General features: G+C 40.3%; 1 protein-coding gene across 1 annotated transcript in view; it reads right to left on the bottom strand.

Annotated features, from left to right (window-relative positions):
• Positions 1-19402, bottom strand: part of kcnq1.2 (potassium voltage-gated channel, KQT-like subfamily, member 1.2) — a 164149-nt gene that overhangs the window by 133090 nt on the left and 11657 nt on the right. Inside the window, exons 3-11 of the mRNA XM_006782491.3 lie at positions 13368-13458; positions 9568-9694; positions 9308-9386; positions 9125-9221; positions 6858-6998; positions 4590-4700; positions 4188-4283; positions 2956-3078; positions 1098-1263 (exon numbers count right to left, since the gene is read on the bottom strand). Coding sequence (XP_006782554.2) covers positions 1098-1263; positions 2956-3078; positions 4188-4283; positions 4590-4700; positions 6858-6998; positions 9125-9221; positions 9308-9386; positions 9568-9694; positions 13368-13458 — 1031 coding nt within the window. The remainder of the gene's footprint in view (positions 1-1097; positions 1264-2955; positions 3079-4187; positions 4284-4589; positions 4701-6857; positions 6999-9124; positions 9222-9307; positions 9387-9567; positions 9695-13367; positions 13459-19402) is intronic.

Here is a 19402-nt window from a genome sequence, read left to right as displayed (position 1 = left end):
ACTAGCCTTAAGATAAACATAAACCTTAAGGCTAGTAGAGTCTTCCTGCATCATGTTCCTGCATCTTCATGAAAATGTTGGTCCAGGGTCAGAATTGAAATGGACTAATCACATTGTTGTGATATAATTTTGTGGCCAGCCAGTAAGTCTAATTTCTGGAAGAAATAGTAAACATTTTAAGTGTTTTATTTATTAATTTATACAATATAATAAATATATTATCAAGTTATGTTTGCTGTTGGTTGTTGGTTACTCATATTAGTTTGCTTGTTTATAAAAGCATTAGATAACTTCTTGGCTACCTGTTAATTAAATGTTATCTAAACGCTCAGACAACATCACTGGCTAGTTGTAATGCTGACCCTGAATTAACATCATTATGATAACATAGGAGCAACAGCAACATGGCAATATCAGATTGCATTCATTTGCATGCAACATTTTATTTACAATATTTATTATCACAGCTATTCAAAATAAGCTGGACCACGCCAACAGTTAATAGCTCTAAACTACCATAAGTATCATAAATAATAACAGTCTTCATGGTGTTATTTTGGCCACTTGAAATTCCTGAAATCACTTTGCAATTCTCAGCACACATCATTTCATCAAACAAAATTGCATTAAGGAGAGCTTTATTATTGTATTTATCCACATTATCAAATGTTCTCTACATGACTCAACTTTATTCCAAGTTGGCTGCGGAGCAAATATAGCTTCACAAGATATTAAATGTAATTCTTCTAAACACCTTCTCAGAACAGCAGTCTAAGGTGTTAGGCTTAAAACAAAAATTTCCTTGTTAAGAGATCCAAAACTGAGTCAGTCTGATCAAAGAGTAATCAAAACGAGGCGCTGAGTCTTCACGTGTTATCTTGGCTAGCTCACAGATTTTAGACCGATTTCTTGGAAGAAAGGCATTTTACAGAGGTTAGCCATTTTCTTAGAAAAAACTTGCTACACAGAGTGAAGATCAAATTTAGCACATCAAAAATTAGGGAGTGACAATAACCCGTGATGTCTATTTGAAATGAATTAAATTTGTCAGTGCACATTACAGTAACACAAGAGACGTGGTCCTCTAAGTATATTACCTTCCACAGTTCCCCTTGGCTCTTCACGGAAAAACGAGACGTCCTTCTTCTCCTCAGAGTCATCAATGTGATCATAGGTGATCTGGGGGATCGACACAGCTCTCTCTGAACCGACACCCATAGAACCATTTCCTCGGCACTTCGTTCTCCTCTTGTTCAACTTTTTCTGACAGACAGAAGAGAACAAGCAGGAAATGAGAAAGAAACAATGGTAACTGCTTGTCTAAAAAGTATTTAAAGAATTGCAACAGTTTTGACATGTGGTTCACGCTGTATGCTGAAATGCTTTTTCGACAATTGACCAAAATAATGCCACGGAAATAATGTCATCAACACAGCCTTATATTTAAGCCATTGTTGTTATGCATCATTGCCCTAATTAATTCCTTCTTGGGTACAAACGAGATAAGTGATACCTGTTTAATCACAGTTGAGTGAAGTAAGAGCTATATTTTATGTGAGTCAGTGAGTTTGTGAGAACCTAATTGGTGCCCAAGTCCATTCCACAGACCAACTGACCCACATCAACATTATTGACATGGCCTTTTATACAAACTAAATTATTTGGACTCAGTGCATCAGAATTTGGCATTTCCCAAGTAGCCAACAGTTGAATCCAAATGTTTGAAGCAGTCATTAGGAGAGCGGGAAGCTTTGTTGGGTGTTGAAAGACTAAAGAGAAAAAAAGAGAAGACAAACCGTAAAGAGAATGTGCAGCTAACAGCAGGGTTAAGATATAGAAATCTAAAGTAACGGACACGGGAAAGAGAGTGAGACGGGAAAAAAACTGTTAGCAAGGAAGTGAAAAAAACAACAACAAAAAACAGAAAGGTGAAAATTCTCAGAGAGAGGAGACAGGAAGAGCCAGGATGAAAAAGGAAAAGAGCAAAATAAAATGTGCTCAACAGGGAGACAGAGAAAAAAAAGCAGGGATCTTGAAAGAGAGAAAGGGGAGAGGGAGGAAAGACAGAGAAGAAAGTCACATGCTGCAACAGAAAAGAGCGGAAGAAGCCTTCATTCTCCCGAATGCATGTGGGTTCAATGCTACACAAAGATTTTTTTGTTGTTGTTCTACTAGACAAAGGTTTACTCCCATGAGAAAGGCGGTGGTGACATCATCTCAACTGACTGAGTCTTTGTCCAGGAGAGACAAAGGCCTCGAGTCATCCTGGTGGAGTCAGGCCTTTAAGGGGAAAAGGGGCTGTTGTGTGTGTGTCTGTGTGTATTTGTGTTTTGTGCGCATTGTGTCTTTACATGTGTGTGTTTGTTTGTGGGAACTCGGCCTCCCCTTTTATTCTGTACGGCTTTTGGAGCAATATAGCTAATATTGTTGCAGAAGGTGAACTACACAAGGAGACAATGGTGTGTGGGCCACACGTATGCAAATCAGGGTATCGCAGTCTAACGGCTTTTTCCAACTGCACTGTCAGCAAGTACAGTCCATATGCTGGCATTTTGAGTTCAAAGGGTTAAATTGTTATGTCAAAAAAAAATCTACTTTTTGAGAAACACTAAAAATTCTTATCAGAATTCCAAAGTCAGACAACGCCACACGGGAATGATCAAACACACCGTCACGATATTTTCAGGGTGGGGTTCGTAGCCTGCTTTGTATAGATCAAAGTCAAGAGACACAATACGCAATTGATAAGAAAGAAAAGGATTCAGATGCGGGGGGAAAAGGTCAGGCTGGATTCAAAGCAGGACATCACAAGACTGGTACCTTTTTCCCCCACAAAGACATACTTAGCGTTTAAAGGCCTGCCTTAAATGCCTTTTGAGAAAAGCAAATCAATCACAACGGAAAAATCTACATAACTATTCAACAGCTTTGGCTTCAGTAAAGGTGAGCGATTACCGAAAAGTTCCGTTTCCTTCTGTCAGATTCTGCGGCAGCAACGCCCTCTGGAGTCAGGACGTACATTTTCCACGTAGCTGCAGAGCCGTTTGGTTTCTCCGCTGCATAGCACCTCCACAGTGTCTAAGAAAGGCAATACAGGACAAACCACAGACGCGTTGGTCAGTGAAATATTTCTGTAAAACTGAATTACATTTAAAATACCCCAGCCTATGGATGGAAAACTCTCCATTATAGTTATGATGGTATGGTCTGAAATTAATTTAAAGGTTATGCGAACACCTCAACTATAAATCCTTCATTAGCTATACTTGCCTTATTCTATTCAGCAAAATGTACACTTTTTTTAAAAGGTCACTTCAGTCACTATTTGTAACATTTTTAGTCTTTACTTTTTAGTGTGTGTAATGTTGGCCTCACTAAGTTTTATCCAGGGCCACCACTGGCCTGTTGTCCTGTGCAGTTTAGGAAATCTGGCTGTAGAGGCTCGTGGAGATTCATCCCACAGCTGCCAGTTGGGCAGGTTCCACCCTGGGCAGGCCAGCGGGCCTTTGCAGTGCTAGCAAAGGCCTCGACTGAAGCTAACTGGCATCTATTGTGAATAAGCTTTAACTGAACAATGTTACTTTCCTTTATGCTGTTTTTATTAATGGTATCAGGACTTAAATTTAAAGGAGTGTATATTTAATTTCATCTATTTATCACAGAGGACATTTGTCTTCCACTAAATCACTGTATCTGACCCAGTTTGTAATGATTTGATTATGCAAAACTTGAGTGTGTGTACTGATTATTTTATCATTCTTTAATCATATAAATTATTTTTGCTTTATAGCATAAAACATATGATCATTTCAAAATTGCTACTGGGGGCATTTATCCTTTTTCTTTTTACAACAGGAAAGGCGGGAAAGAGAACAAAGAAACAACATAATGTGGCATCAAACCCAGGCTCCTGCAATAACCTGTGAGCATACGTGTTGCCCAGGCAACTTAAAGAAAAGCTTGATTTATTAGAAGCGTAATCAAAACATTCTCAATTCAGTTTCAATTTTATTTGTATAGCATGACATCATAACAACAGTCGCCTTAAGACGCTTTATATCGTAAGATAAAGACCCTGCAAATATTCTGCACAAACATTGATACATTCTGTGCTTTCCAGTGTTTGTTTGTTTTTGTTTTTTTACAAAAGAAAAATGCATTTCTAACACTGGGAGTTCGGGATTTACCTGGATAAGGGCAACTGCAGCAGGGATCTGTCTATTGAAGTGTTTCTGCCTCTGCTTCTGTTGGACTTTCAGGGCAAAACCTGAACCCAGGATACCCTGATCAAAAAGAAACACATTTTACTTTTTTACTGTCCAGACTGCAAGAATATGAAAAAGTGAACTTTTACTGTAGAATTAAGGAAAGTATATACAAAATCTCCCAGAATAAATAATACATTTTTTATCATTAGGTTTGCTCAGTATATAGTCTTCAATGACACATCAAAGAGAACAGTGAATAAAGAGCAAGCTTGATCCAAACATGTTGTAATAAGGTTTGGTATAAATGAAACATTAAAAAAATGATCTCCTTAAAGCTGAACTCGTGGATTTCATATGAATTAAATTGAAAACTTTATTTACAGCAGGTAGAGCGAAGAAGGAGATAGCGAAGACACTGAAGCAGGAGGCGATGGCCTTTCCTATCCAGGTTTGAGGAATTTTGTCTCCATAGCCGATTGTGGTGACGGTGACCTAAAGACAAAGAGTGGATGAGGTGCCTCTTATGATATATAAAGTGTACGTAAACTTGCATATGATAGCTCTATGGAAGAAAAAAAATAAATCACACAGTGATCAAAGCCCTTCACCGATGAGGCAAGAAACGAAGAGTGTAATAAATGATTTCACATCTTATGCAGTGTAATTACAGTGTTTAGAGCTGTCAGGGTTAAAGAATAACTGTCAAAGCTTTTAATTCAATAGCTTTGGGGTTTTTTCTTTGTAGATTTGTACTGAATTCCTATTTCAACATTAAAGATCACACTCTTTTTTTTTTTTTTAATAAACTGCCAGTGTAATGAAAATGTCAGTCAATGCGGAGCCCTCGAGGCTTTACCCCTGCAGTCTATAAGGGGAATTAGACGATAAAGAAAAAGTTCATCAGCCGACCTGGATTTGCTCCACCACTGTCAACGATGGCTGGGGCATTTGAGGCTCTTGCTACTCAAAGGGAATAAGATTCCCAACCACTAATCCCCAGTGAGTGTAGGAATTTGCTAGGGTGAGGAGGAAAAACAAATACCTCTTGCATTTGCATGTACACCCATTCTGAAAGCAGAGCCAATTGTGACACATTCAGTACACACTTTAGCTTACTGTGAGTGCCTGCGGGGTATCGGCGCGTGAGCTGCCGCTGAGCACTAATACAAAGAGGCTGATGTAAGGTGAGATTCTTTAAAGAGCTTTGAGAGCCAAAGAAAAAAGAAAAAGAAGAAGGAGCAGAGGTGGGAAGGCCGGGTGGGTGTATGTTGGGAGTGAGTAGAGTGGTGGGGGATTTAATCCCTCATCCACAAATCCGATGACTAAACAATGTCCTCCTGACATCAGAGTGGACTGGTCTGCTCAAAAACACCCATTTCATTCAGTATGTAGGGTTTAGGGGCAAAAACCACATCATGCCTACAAAAAGGTCCCAGACCTATCACTCATACATGCTTCCATGAAAGGTAGTGTGCATTCTATATGTGTGATCACACCCAGTTATTTCTACGTGTGCACCATTCCTGTATCTACAAACATGTCAGTTTGCCTTTTTATCGCCAGTGAGATTGGCAAAGTCGCTCTTTGAATAAAAGCCCCATTACCTAACCATCAACTGAAAAAAAAGACAAAGAACAGAGAAGGTGAGGGAGGGAGGTAGAGAAGGGGATATGAATCATGGCATTGGCTTGTCCTCCAGCTGCGCCGTGCACCTGCACATCCGAATGTGAAAATCATGCCAAGCAAAGGAATACTCTGTGAGAGCGAGAGCTTAGCTCCAATCAGTGCAATCACATTTCAGCAGACGCATGCACAAGAGCAGAGCAAAAGCTTACTAAACTGGTGAGAAAAGAAATCGTTACACTCGAATTTACAGTCTCAGAAACACAAAAAAGGTGCAAATCCTCGAGCGCGATTCTTTTCTCTTCTCCTTTTTTTGCATTGTGAACAAAGCAACACAAATAACCGCTTCCACGGAGCAGTTAGAAGCGGCGTGACCTCTCTAACCCTCGTTACATAAAGGTAGCAATCCCGCAATTAAAGTTTTAATTAAGGGAACTGACACTTTATGTTGGTGCTCTAAAAGTTCTTTGAGTCAAAGATCCCAGAGGTGAATGGTTTATTACCCGTCTCTTTGTGGCATACTGATCCCCTGCACAAGGCTGCCATAGGTTTCTCATTACTCTGCGCTTTCAATTCAAATGTTTAATTAACTGCTCTGGAAACCTGAGCCTCCACACAGAGGAGAATGGGCAAATCCAGCTCCACGCACGAAAAACATAAACACACCTGTCTCTGTGTCAAGTGTTACAGCAACACATGCATACTATCCGATGAGGAGAATAAAAACACAAGGGGGAGAAATAATAAGTCCACCCAGGGTGGTCAGCCATCTCCGTTTCCCAGCTAGGACTCGAGTGGGCATTGTACAGATAATTGGTTTCAGCTCTTTATTGAGAAGAATCTCATTTGACGTTTTGTAGCCTTTTAAATTTGCAAGCGAAATTTGCAAATTCATGTGGCATTCAAGGATCCCACTAATATATGCATTTTGAACAATATTAAAAAAGGGCACAAGGATATATGCCCAGCATCAGTGAGGGACTTTCTTTTGTACAAAGTATTTGTCTTCTCTTTTAGTTGCCTTACCACACCCCACCAGAGGGCATCGGCGTAGCTGGAGAAGCCCGTTTTGCCCTCCTCATCTACAGCATCTTTCTCCGCCAGGTAGACAAAGTAGGAGGAAAAGATCAGGCCCAAAAAGCCAATGTACAAGGTGGTAATCAGCTCCTGAAATAAAACAACATTTGACCAAAGATCAGACTATGAAAATTGAATATGGAAGACTTACCATGGTATCCAGAACTCAACTCTGATTGTGCCTCGAGGCAGTTTTTGACTCCACATATAGCTGGAGATCCTTGTGAGTGCCAAAGCTAAATTCTGGGCTGCAAAAAAGTTTAAGATATGCTTTTTTAATGGCGTCACATTAAATGTATTCTAACGATCTAGCTCCGTCGCTTTCAAAAGACATCAGTGTTTCACAATGACCAGTGAGTCACAGAACTGCTGCTGGCCGACATAAGCAAGTCAGCCTACACATGTCAGGCTAGTTTACCCCAAATGATTTTTTGGGTCTTTTCAGCATACATAAAGAGATCAGTTTCACATCTCACTATGAGATGAGAGAATTTCTGCACAAACTGGGATTGCCATTTTCTGCTCACAGGCTTCGCTAAAGAAATAATAGAGTGGATCATGTACATAGTGCACCTCATTCTCTGAAGAGATCAAATACAATCTTCAATTCAATCCTCCCTAAAACTAAGCTGTCATGATAGGTGACGCAAGTATATGTGGTAAGTTGTACATATATATGATTCATGTTTTAATTATTATGCAACGGCCAGAAGTGGAGACGTGTCCCCATTAGTTACAGATTTTAAAGGCTTCCAAGTCACCACATATGACAAACAATGTATAGGGTATTAGTTACCTTTTATTGGGCAAGGAACAATATTTGAGACTTAAATAAACATCAAAATTGACCTCCCTGTGAGACTAGAAATAATAGAATATGTGATTCTGTATGTTTTGTGATCTTACAGCAGTTTTTATCAAACTTAAATTGCATATGTTGGTGTTCACTTTTATTAAGTTTTATTCCTGCTAAAATTATTTTAGTGAGTCGATGTTTGTAATTTATTTCGTCTTGATTGAATTTTGTATAAGAAAAAAATAAGGGGTACCACCAATAGTTAGAATGCTATACTTTTACTGCTTGTTATATATTTACAATTTCCATGTCAATATACAAGTTCAAGTTTCACAGGGGTGTACAGGTCTTTCTGGAGGTGTGGTCCTAAACTTTTGATCAGCTGTAAAACAGCCTGTTTCAATTTAAGCATTGTTTTCATGTTGCTATGGTTTTCCTTCAAATATGACTGGATAATGATGACTAATGGAAAATGTACTAATTTCTTTTGCAACTGTCAGCCCATCAAGTACCATGCCATAGCACAACCTATACTGGGCTATATATACATGCTCAACTCAGCGAATTACCTTAAATTAACTGATCAAGAACTGTTACCTGTGACTATACAGGACTGAACCTGATCTGTACTTGATGTACAAAAAGGATAATTTAAATGTACCTGGTTTTTGCCATAGCTTTTTGAGCCTAAACCTATCCCCCTAAAAAAACAATAGTAAATAAATTCATGAATATGATTAAATGAAGTGCAAAAATCAGAGATAGCAGTCTGGGCATAGATCCCATCAGCTTCTTCACATTTCAAAGTGTTTCCACTAAACAGAGCATATCATTCAATAAGGCGATCATCTGACAACAGGGAGATGGCACCAAATCACATTAGGCTCAGTTTGGCTACATCTTAAATGTATTTTTATGATTCTCTGCACACAATCCTCACTGATAAGCCCTTCTCCTCTTATGCATCAAAGAGGTATGAACGTCAGGTTTGACCACAACCTAGGAACTTGGTGTACTTGAAGGATTAAGAAGAGAACATTACATCATCTGATTTCACTGTGTATCGGCCTGAGAAAGAACTAAAACAAGTGTAGCAGAATGGAAAAAAAAGAGCGCACAGCCAACCTTGACAACTTCTGTTCTTCTCCTTATAAAGCCAGGTTTACTCCGATTGTTTTATGCACCTCTGTGCATTGGACTTGTTGTCATAAGCAGTAAATGTTACTGTGAGTACGTCAACTAGCGTGTCTGTTGCTCTGTATAAGCACAATTAAGGCCTGTGCATTTACTGTTATATCTTCTGTTCATTGGCCGTTATGTGTTAAAGTGATTCTAAACAATTACAATTAAAATGAATAAATAATAACATACAGGCAGATTTGTGGAGCTAATATATTTAGCTAGATTCTTCTTATCTTACCTGTCGATGAATAAAGACTACAGACCCCAGCAGCCTCCACGTTCCTCCCTGACGGTCCACGTGCAGCATTCGCAGGATTTGGAGAAAACGGATGCCTCTGCAACACACAACATCATCTCAGCTGTTTCATCCCACTATAGCTATGAGCACATGTTAAAATGCAGAAGAAAATCACTGCTCTACCTGATGGCAGATGTTGCAAACACTTGGCCGTTTGACCCCACACCAAGCACAATGATTGAGGCGATGACCACTATTAAATCTGTGAGAAAAACACATAAAAAAAGGAAGAAAAAAAACCCCACAACCAAATAAGGGCTACAATTATTTTTAGTTTGATACAAAAGTGAAGTCTTGCTGGAATTATCTGAGATGTTCATCTACAAATATACTTTATGGCATGTGTTGTATTAAATGAGAACAAAGGAAAAAGCCAGGTGCACCTATGATTGATATGGGTTTCCTGATAAAGCGGAGGCGTCCTTTGATGCCTGCATATTTGCTGCGGCAGCCTGCCGACCACAGCCGGACCACATACTCCGTGCCAAAGAACAGCACCAACACAATCTCCTGCGGAGAACAATGCAAACACGGATTCAGGGTTACGTTAATCCATTGGTACGTAGACTATAACTTTGAAACACATGCAGGATGTGGAAGTAGATACGTTATCTTTTTGTTTTTTTAAATCACTGATGCTTTGCTATGCATTGCCACTAATTTAAAAGCATTAAAGCTTTTTTAATCAATCACCAAGATTTACAGCATTGATATGAGTGGGTAATGACAGGTGCATGAGACAGAAGAAGAGAGACACAGAGGTGGTCTAGAAGGACCAAATGAGGCCACCCAGGAGTAAAGATGGAGGTTGACAACACAGCTGATAACAGCTCATACATGAGGCAGGGTCAATGGCTAAGTGATTAAAGCCACAGGATGAAAAACCATTAAGTAAGAAGGCTTTAAAAAAAATCACCAAATAACAACTTCAGCATTAGTTGCAATCATGTGCACCTGCATATCTGCATTGTGTCATTGTGTACTTGTTTCGTAACACATGCACGCAAGTGTGGAGTCATAGATGAATCGGCTTCAACTGACATGAGATCATTTTCCTGGCCACCGAGTATCCATAATACTCAGCCACCTTACTGTCAGGACCTATGGGCGATGTGGGTGGTCAATTCATTGAGTTCAGTTGCTTAAACTGGCTGCTCCCTGACCACCCCCTGTATGAAACTTAATACCATGAGCCCTGCTGCAATAACCCAGCACCACAAGACTTCAAAACAATGACCTGTCAATCACGCCAGACTATCTCGGCTGAAGAAGTGTCGCTCTAATATTAAACAAAAGCCTTTTCTCTTTTCTGTCTTTCTTTTTTCGCTTCTCTAAATTATCTGTTTACTCATTATCGCCACTCGAATATGTTTACAACTTTCATTTTTACGCCTGAGTCGTCCGGCCCCTGGGAATCCTGCGCTTCTCATTCATCCGCATGAATTGCACATTTTCTGTCACTGAGTTAAAGACAAAGAAAGAAGCCGCTAAGGAGGCATAATTGACAGAGACGGGGAGAAATGGTCCAGCAAATCTCTATAACATAGCCTGATAATCAGACTGAATAACCTTTTTGCTTTCGCTGCATTCATTCGGTGAAACCAAACAAATCGGAGACGTGGGCAGGCATTCAGATGTCTCTAACCAGTCTGCCTGTTACATCCATTTCAGCTGAACTTTCTCCAGCAAGCTGTAGGAGTTTTTTGTTTGTGTTAGGACAGAAACAGATTATATTCCATGCCCCCAGTGCTTTGTAGTTTTGACAGCAGATCAGGCTGTATTTTTGTATGCTGGACTACAAAGGTAGTAGTTGCAGGACATCCTGAAAACCAAGTCTTAAAGACTTATTCAGCCATTTAATAATACCTAACACCCAACACAAATCAGCCTACAGAATACCAGTTTATTGAGCTTAGTAATTATGACAGCTAGGTAAAATCTGAAAGTCAAAGGCACGCATGAATTTGGGAAATTTAAAGGGATTAGTCACAATAATGCCATAAAATAGGTCACCCAGATGTTGGGGGTATTTTGTACGTGAATCCTAAACTGGCAACTATGTGTTTACTGAAAACAGCTGCCTATTGGTGCAGGGATAATCTCATCAAGCCAGACAAAGATGAAGCTCATTCAAAGACCCACTCGGGAATTACAGTATCACATGAAAATGTGATTAGATCGCTTCATCGTTGCGTCTCACATTGCACGAGAGGGTTATGTATATCAACACACACTCGTGGGCCCATCAGCTCAAACTGAAAATGCTTTCTCTGAGTTATTTGACATGCCATACATAAGTTTATTATACCAAATGGATTTTTTATTTCTTCTAATTTGCAAACTATGCTCATGAATATTGAAATAACCATAACCACATGACAAAATGACACCATGTCAGCAATTTACTCTTGCCAACTGAGTTTGTTCTTTCAGTCTACAAATAACATGTTGCCGTCAGTTGCATAATTGATGCCACTGCTCCCACAAGTGTCATTTAAAGTTTATATATTAGTTTACCAAACCTATCATTAAATCTCAATTGCATTCTTTAGAAATGTCCTGAATATGTCATTTAGGCCATGACCCAGAGGCCCCTCTTTTTCTTTGACCATAAACTGGGGACGTCATGGAGGTTTTTGGTCAGGTGGGGGGAATTTGGAAGTGATGGTGCCCAATAATAGTTCATTAACATCACCGAGCGTGTACGTTCCCCCTGTGCCTCCTGCTTAGCCTGGTCAGCTTTACTTTGGCAGCTGCTTTGAAGGCCAAATATCCTCAAGGACTAATGTCCCCTCTGCCATCCAGAATAAGCAGCTTGTGATTCACGGATGTTAGCTAACCTTGAACTTTCTAAGTATAGTTACTACGACCAGTACGTGCCACCGTGACACCAGTCGGAGCTTTGCCTCCACACCCGCCCTCAAACACACTTGCACGTGCACCCACATGCAAGCACACAGAAAACAGATAAGGCTTTATCTTATCTCAGTATTAGCGCTGAGCCATTATACACTCATACAAATGCACAAACGCACAACCAGGTGCACAAACAAACAGGGTTAAAAAAAGATTTTAAAAATATAGATATATATTTTTCATTTTTGATTGAAACAAAAAAAAAATTTAAGGTGAATGAAGGGAAGGACTGAGAGACAGGGAGACTCAGATTTAAAGAAAATCTGTCTCTTCTTGAAAAAAATAAATGAATAACTGTGATAGTAAGTCTTCAAAGTTTATAGAACATAGTGTCCCCTATGTTCTCTGATTGCAGCAGGACCCAGGAGGTGGTGCGTTGTGTATCTGTGAAGCCTTTGTATATGTGCAAACCGGGCGTGAGCATGCAGTAGCTGTGTGTGCGCCGATGTTCACAGTGTGCTAGAAGGAGACAGATGATCCGGCCTCTTTGTAGAGTTTCCAAACAGAAGCAATAATTTTCGCTACCTGCTGTAATCCCCCGATTTATTGCATCACTTAGCAGCCTTAATAGCCTAATAAGCCACAAAAGAGGCAATCCACCAGCATGTATCAACAAATACAGTCTCTGTGGAGCCACATGACATACACACATAACAAGTGTCTTAACTGTAGGTTCAAAAGACACATGTTACTGCACGGGCTTTCAGATGAACGCCGTACAAGATGATGAGTGTGTTTCGTGGTATTTTCAATAAATGAAAGTGATTATTCTTTCTAAGTGCCGTAATATCAGACTGAGCTATAAGATGGCGGTTAAAATCTCTCACAGCTACAATCTTATATCGCCATCATGTGGACAACTCAAGGTACTGCTTGCTTTACACCACTCAACAGACATTATATATACAAACACTAGCTAAAGATAAAGAAAAGAAATGCAAGTTTATATTTTAAATATGTTTTATAGACCAACATTATAATGTATCTGTATACAAGAGGTTTAATGTAAGGTATGGATTTCTCCTCTGCAGTCACCTATGTGCCCGTGGGCTGGGTTTGGATCTGTTGCTAAGGTATTTAACAGCCTGCAGCTCATTTATTATACAATTACAGACATGCTTTGCTGGTTTTTCTGATGAACCATTGCACAATCACAAAAATGATTTGGGTAATTACCATAACTGTTATTGTAGGGCTGTTGTGGCATAAGCCTTCCATTTGATGGTGAACACTGCTAAAGGTTTCGTTTAGGTGCATCACTACTCACCATCCAGAAGAGGGTACCCGTGGCAAAGTCTGCATATTGTTCTATCGTGGACAGCACACTGAAGATTAGACACACCAGGACCATGACGAAGCTGCCGAGAGAGACACAGCACATCCAGTCCATTACCACCACTCACCACATATCACTAAGCATCGTATTACGATGCAGTAAAACAACACAACACAGTGAACATATTAAGGCTTTGTACAACTCTGTCCTGAATATATTTCTCCTCATTGCATTTCATTTTCTTCTAGTGCATTTCAAAAATACACAAATGAAGAACTTGGTCACATTTGGTGGCTGTGGCTCTCAAGGAGGGGGTAATCTAGCATTCAGCCAACCACTCTACCAACCAATCATGTGAGCGTGTGTGCAAACGTTAAACAAAGTGCTAAGGTACAGAAAAAGTGCTTGGACGAATGTGTGTGAGAGAATAAGGCTTGTAAAAAGTGCCATGATTGCTCAGTTAGTTTACAAAAGCACTCTATAAGTACCAGTTCATTTTATCATTTGGTCGTACAGACGTAAAATGCAGAGCATGCAAACATTTGATAGAACTACAAAGTAAAAATGTAGAAAATAACACATTTTTGAAGTTTCTATGAATAAAATATAAAAATGACAGCAGGATCTAAAACTATGATTGAAGGGGAACTGTAACACAGTCAGAAAAATGTTGAATATGCTTACATATATCGCCTTGACATCTATGGATTCATAGCAACAATCAATAAATACATTTTGTTACAAAACAAGTTGTACAGCACCCAGTTACTGTACAAAGTTTAAGGCACTTAAGGTGTTTTTTCGTCACTCTGTTTAAAGGAACAGCTGACAGGATGTTTCCACATTGCCTAGCAACTGTGAAACATTCCGACGAGACAGTCCATCTGTCCGTGTACATACATCGTCTACAAATACAGGCCTGTGAGCTGAACATCCACCAGGCACACGACTAAATGAGGACGAGAAAGGTGGATGGGGGTTAAAGTGACAGTGAAGGGAGAAAGCAAAGGAGTCAAACAGGGCGAGGAACGGTAGCGCCGCAACTCGTGATTAGCATTTTAATGAGCAATTCACCTGCGGATTTTTATCTTCGTCAGAAAAAAAAGTAAACAGTTCCCTTCTTCAAATCGTCACAAAGCCCAAGTTGGCACATTCAATTTGGTTTATTTGACTGAGTGACATTTTATGGATAATAGAATTAAAAGAGCCACATAAAAGTCTGGTTTTCTCCTCTAATCAGGTCAATATTATTTATACAGCTCATATCAAAAGTCATCTCAAGGTGCTTTACAATATGATGGAAAGAGCTTACAATATTAGAATGAGAACTCAAACATGCACTTGGTAAAAGCGGAGAAGAAGTGGTACTTTTTTAGCAGGAGATCTCTGGCTAAAGTAGGCTCAGCGAGAGGCAATCCATAGGCCACAGGAGTGAGGAGAGAGGGTAGCAGAGAGAGATGACAAAAAATATAATGAATAAAAAGCAGAGGTAAGGGGAATGAATATGGAATACAAGGAAACAAAACAAAAACAAAAAAAGTCTTGCTCATTAATGGAAAAATATTTTTCAATAAACCACTAGTTTTTTTTTTTAACTTTTTAAAACACTACAAAGTAATAATGACCTCAAACACACCGCTAAAAGCCATTTGAATATTTTTTTTAAATTTTACACTACTACTAAAAGGTCCATCCCCGGGCCGCGGGGGCAGCAGTCCAAGCAAAGAAGCCCAGAACTCCCTCGCCCCAGTCACCTCCTCCAGCTTATCCGGGGTGTTCCCCCGGACTGGGGCGTTCCCAGGCTAGCCGAGAGATATAATCTCTCCAGCGTGTCCTGGGTCTGTCCCGGGGCCTCCTCCCGGTGGGACATGCCCGGAAAACCTCGCCCAGGAGGCGCCCAGGGGGCATCCTTGTCAGATGCCCGAACAACCTCAACTGGCTCCTTTCAATGTGGAGGAGCAGCGGCTCTACTCCGAGCCCCTCCCGAATGGCCGAACTTCTCACCCTATCTCTAAGGGAGAGGCCATCCACCCTTGTATTCGCGATTTTGTTCTTTTGGTCACTACCCACAGCTCGTGGCCATAGGTGAGGGTACGGGCGTAGGTCGACCGGTAAATTGAGAGCTTCACTTTTACACTCAGCTCCCTCTTCACCACAACGGACCAGTACAGCGTCCGCATCACTGCGGCTGCTGCACCAATCCGTCTGTCGATCTCCGGCTCCCTTCTCCCATCACTCGTGAACAAGACCCCAAGGTACTTGAACTCCTCCACTTGGGGCAGGGTCTCGTCTTTACTAAATTTATAGTTACTAAAAACTTCTTCCTTTAACATCCTCACCCATTTATTTACATATTCATTTATTAAATTCAGAAATGTTTTTTGCATTTTCTTTACTGAACCTCCAGCACCGAAAGTGTGGCTGGTTGTTTGAATTTTTACCAGCCAGAAATAATCCTTGATACATATAAGAGCTTTTCCATTACAATCTATTAATGTTTATCATAAAATTCACTTAAAAACACACACTTCTAAGCGGTGTGTGTGGTTGCATTAAGATTTTGTGCACCACAATCTGGATTACACGCCATATGCTGGAAGGGTTATTTTAATCATCTAAATGCACCATATATACAGCAGTACATAGTATAAGGCAGTATGTACTTTACTAAAGTCCCTATACTGCAAATCTATTTTTTCTTCCCCCATCTGAGCAAAATACTCCCTCATGCGAGCCACACCTTTGTGACATTGTTTTGAAGGTGTTCTCTTCTTCAAAGATCACGCTCAACACTTGTATGACAGATCTTAGAATTACATTAATGTAAAGGGTGATGAAGGGGCGACTCGTAAACGAGGATTCCCCGTTACACTTAGACCACAAGCCAGATGGGACAGTTTACTCTCTGGGGATTACTGCTCACCAAACACACACACACACACACACACAAGCCTTTCTTCCTCCCTCTTACTTTTCTTAAAAGGATGCCAGCGTGGGGCAATAGATGACATCGGATTTTCTTTGCTATTTGCTTGGATGCCTGCATCAGAAAGTCACATGTTGTGCCATGGTTAAGTTTGACTTTATTGTAACTCTAACTGAAAACTAAGCTTTCAGCCAATCCTTCCTGGAACTTTTCAGGAGAATAGAGATTTTAGTCCGACCGGCGGTAAGAAAGATGGAGGAACTGTATGAAGGGAGGAATGGTTAAAGAAAAGTAGTCTAATCCTGGAGATGTTACTGTGAAGGACCATTTCTGTGGTCTGGATACTGAACATCACTTGCTTGACTATAGCATGCATGCTAACCCAGCACTGTATGTATGCTTTTATGGTTATTACTGGTGATTTGAACCACATTACACTAGAGAGACTTTATAAACGGTTCCACCAGAGAAAGCAGTACTAGACCCACTGTATGCTAACACTGCTAATGTACAAAGTGCAACTGCCACCTCCACCTCTCACCCTTCAGCAAGTCTCATCCAACTCTAGTCCTGTTGACACCAAAATACATTCCTCTTGTTCAACGTCCACCCTGTACCCACAGACTGAGCTGTTAGGACTCGTTCAAGTTAGCTATGGAGGCACCACAAGACTGCTTTGACTCTACAGCCTGGATTGTTTTTTATGAACTACATGGAGAGGACAGAGTCTGATGGCCTGTTATCACAGAACAACCAAGTCCTGTGGATACACCACAATACTGACCATGACTGTATGTTGGGTTTTGAAAAACAAGCCCTGGTTCACAAGTGACTTGAAACACTTCTCAATAAAAAGAACTAAGCCTTGAGCGTGAAGCCTCTTACAGGAAGAAGCTAAAAGCTACACTGGAGCAGAACAGCATGAGAGATGTTTGGAGTGGTATGAGGAAAACCACTGGGTTTTAAAAGACAGACAAACAACCAGTGGGCAGCCTTGAGAGATTACATGAGGTCAACTATTTCTTCAGCAGTTCTAGTTCAAAGACCTCTGCTGCCACCACCATACACCCCTTGTTTCCACACACCTCCAATAATCTTCAGACCTAACTACACCTCACCAACTCCAGTGGACAAGAGACACCTGGAGAAACTATGAAAGTACAAGGCTGCCAGCCCTGATGACATCAGACCTAAAGTTCTGAGGACCTGTGTAAGCCAGCTGTCTGTGAGAAGATACCAGTGTTGTAAGAAAACATCCTGTCTGGCTCATGTACCAAAGAAGCTGACACTTTCCAAATTCAAATCAAGGTGCTGGATAGGTTAGTCTTGGCCCACCTGAGACCGCAGGTGAAAACATCTATTGACTCTGCAGTTCGCAACCAAATCTGGTAGCATATGACACAATCACTCTACACAGCGGATTTGAAATACAATGTAACAGGAGTGGACAGCAGCAGAAATACAGAAGGCTCATTGAGGCTTTAGGGAAGTGGCGTAGTAGGAATTGCCTCCACCTCAAGACCTGACAACCAAAGATCTATCTATCGATCTATCACCTAGGCAACAAAAGACCAACTCAGAGGCTGTATACAAAATATAAGCAGGCTCAACATCCTGTGAAGTCACCAGGGCACATACAAGAAAGTTTTCTCTTTAACTAACATTTTACTGCCATTTAAAACTGCATTTTTCTTTGCTGGTTTTATTTATCTAATATTTCTATTATTATTATAAAATTATTTCCTAAATATGGGATTAAATTATTATCTTACTTTACGTTAACTATTTAAATTCAGTGGGTGCATTTTACACTAAATTAAACTGTGACATCAGATAGGCCGGTAGATCGATTTAAGTTATTACCAGATAAGATACTTAAAGACCACGCATACAAGGCAAATAAGGTAAACCCCTGTTTACTATACTATATTTTAGTAGCTATCTGATCTATGCTGTGCAGTAAGTGGTCACAGGAAACAACTGTTCGTGTCATGCCGTTTCCAGGGATCCAAACAGTAGCAATGCCAGACTTTTGGGAAAGCAAAGATCAGACAGAGATACAGGTTAAGAAGAGGGCAGGTAAAGCCAAATGTCCGTTTCCTGTTTGTTGAGATCGGATCATATTATTAGGATGAGCATAAATATGATACTGTCAGGATGTTGATGTAATAGTCATGTAGGTCATTGACAAGGCCATGTAATCCATGTTTTCCTTTAGCGCATTAGATTATATTTGTTTTGCTTTGTAGGGATAACATGGTAAATGGCCTGTATTTGTATAGTCCTTTACTAGTCCCTAAGGACCCCAAAGCGCTTTACACATCCAGTCATCCACCCATTCATGCACCCATTCACACACTGGTGATGGCAAGCTACATTGTAGCCACAGCCACCCTGGGACGCACTGACAGAGGCGAGGCTGCCGAACACTGGCGCCACCAGGCCCTCTGACCACCACCAGTAGGCAACAGGTGAAGTGTCTTGCCCAAGGACACAACGACCGAGACTGTCCAAAAATCATATAAGTAAAATCGTTATATTTTCCAGCATTCCACTGCTTAAAATAAATCAAAATGTGTTTTTAAATGATCAAGATTTTTGTAATTGATCACAAAAAACACAGAGCCTAACAAATTTTATTTCTTATGATATATTTACTACACATGCAAGTCTAAGAAAATAAACAAAAATATTAGGACAATATCAGATTGTGTGAGCACAAATGTTTGATGATATACTAAGTAGTCTGCAGTGTGTCCAGTGTCTTAAGTTAATGTGCTTTGACCATGACTACAGCCAGATATAGTGATTTTCCTCATGTCACATTTCATTGTTTTCTGCAGTAACCCACCCACAGAGGTGTTTGCAGGACAGGAATCGTCACTCATACCCAGCCAACCTTATTTAGGCGGGCCAAAAACCCTGGGATCTGATTAAAACAAAACAGCTGGGGCTTTAGCGATTTAGCATTATTGACAGCAGATCCATCCAGCTTCTCTAAAATAAGTACAGCATAAAGCCAAGCCAAACCCTCTGCTCAATCAGCAGCAAACCTACGGCAGTATAAGCTCAGGAAGCATCACCTAAACACTGATAACAA

The sequence above is a fragment of the Neolamprologus brichardi genome, chromosome 7 (assembly GCF_056152115.1).
Source record: "Neolamprologus brichardi isolate AB-2024 chromosome 7, ASM5615211v1, whole genome shotgun sequence".
NCBI classification, from domain to species: domain Eukaryota; kingdom Metazoa; phylum Chordata; class Actinopteri; order Cichliformes; family Cichlidae; genus Neolamprologus; species Neolamprologus brichardi.
Note: the sequence above shows the minus strand (reverse complement) of the source record. Positions and strands in the feature narration are given on the sequence as shown.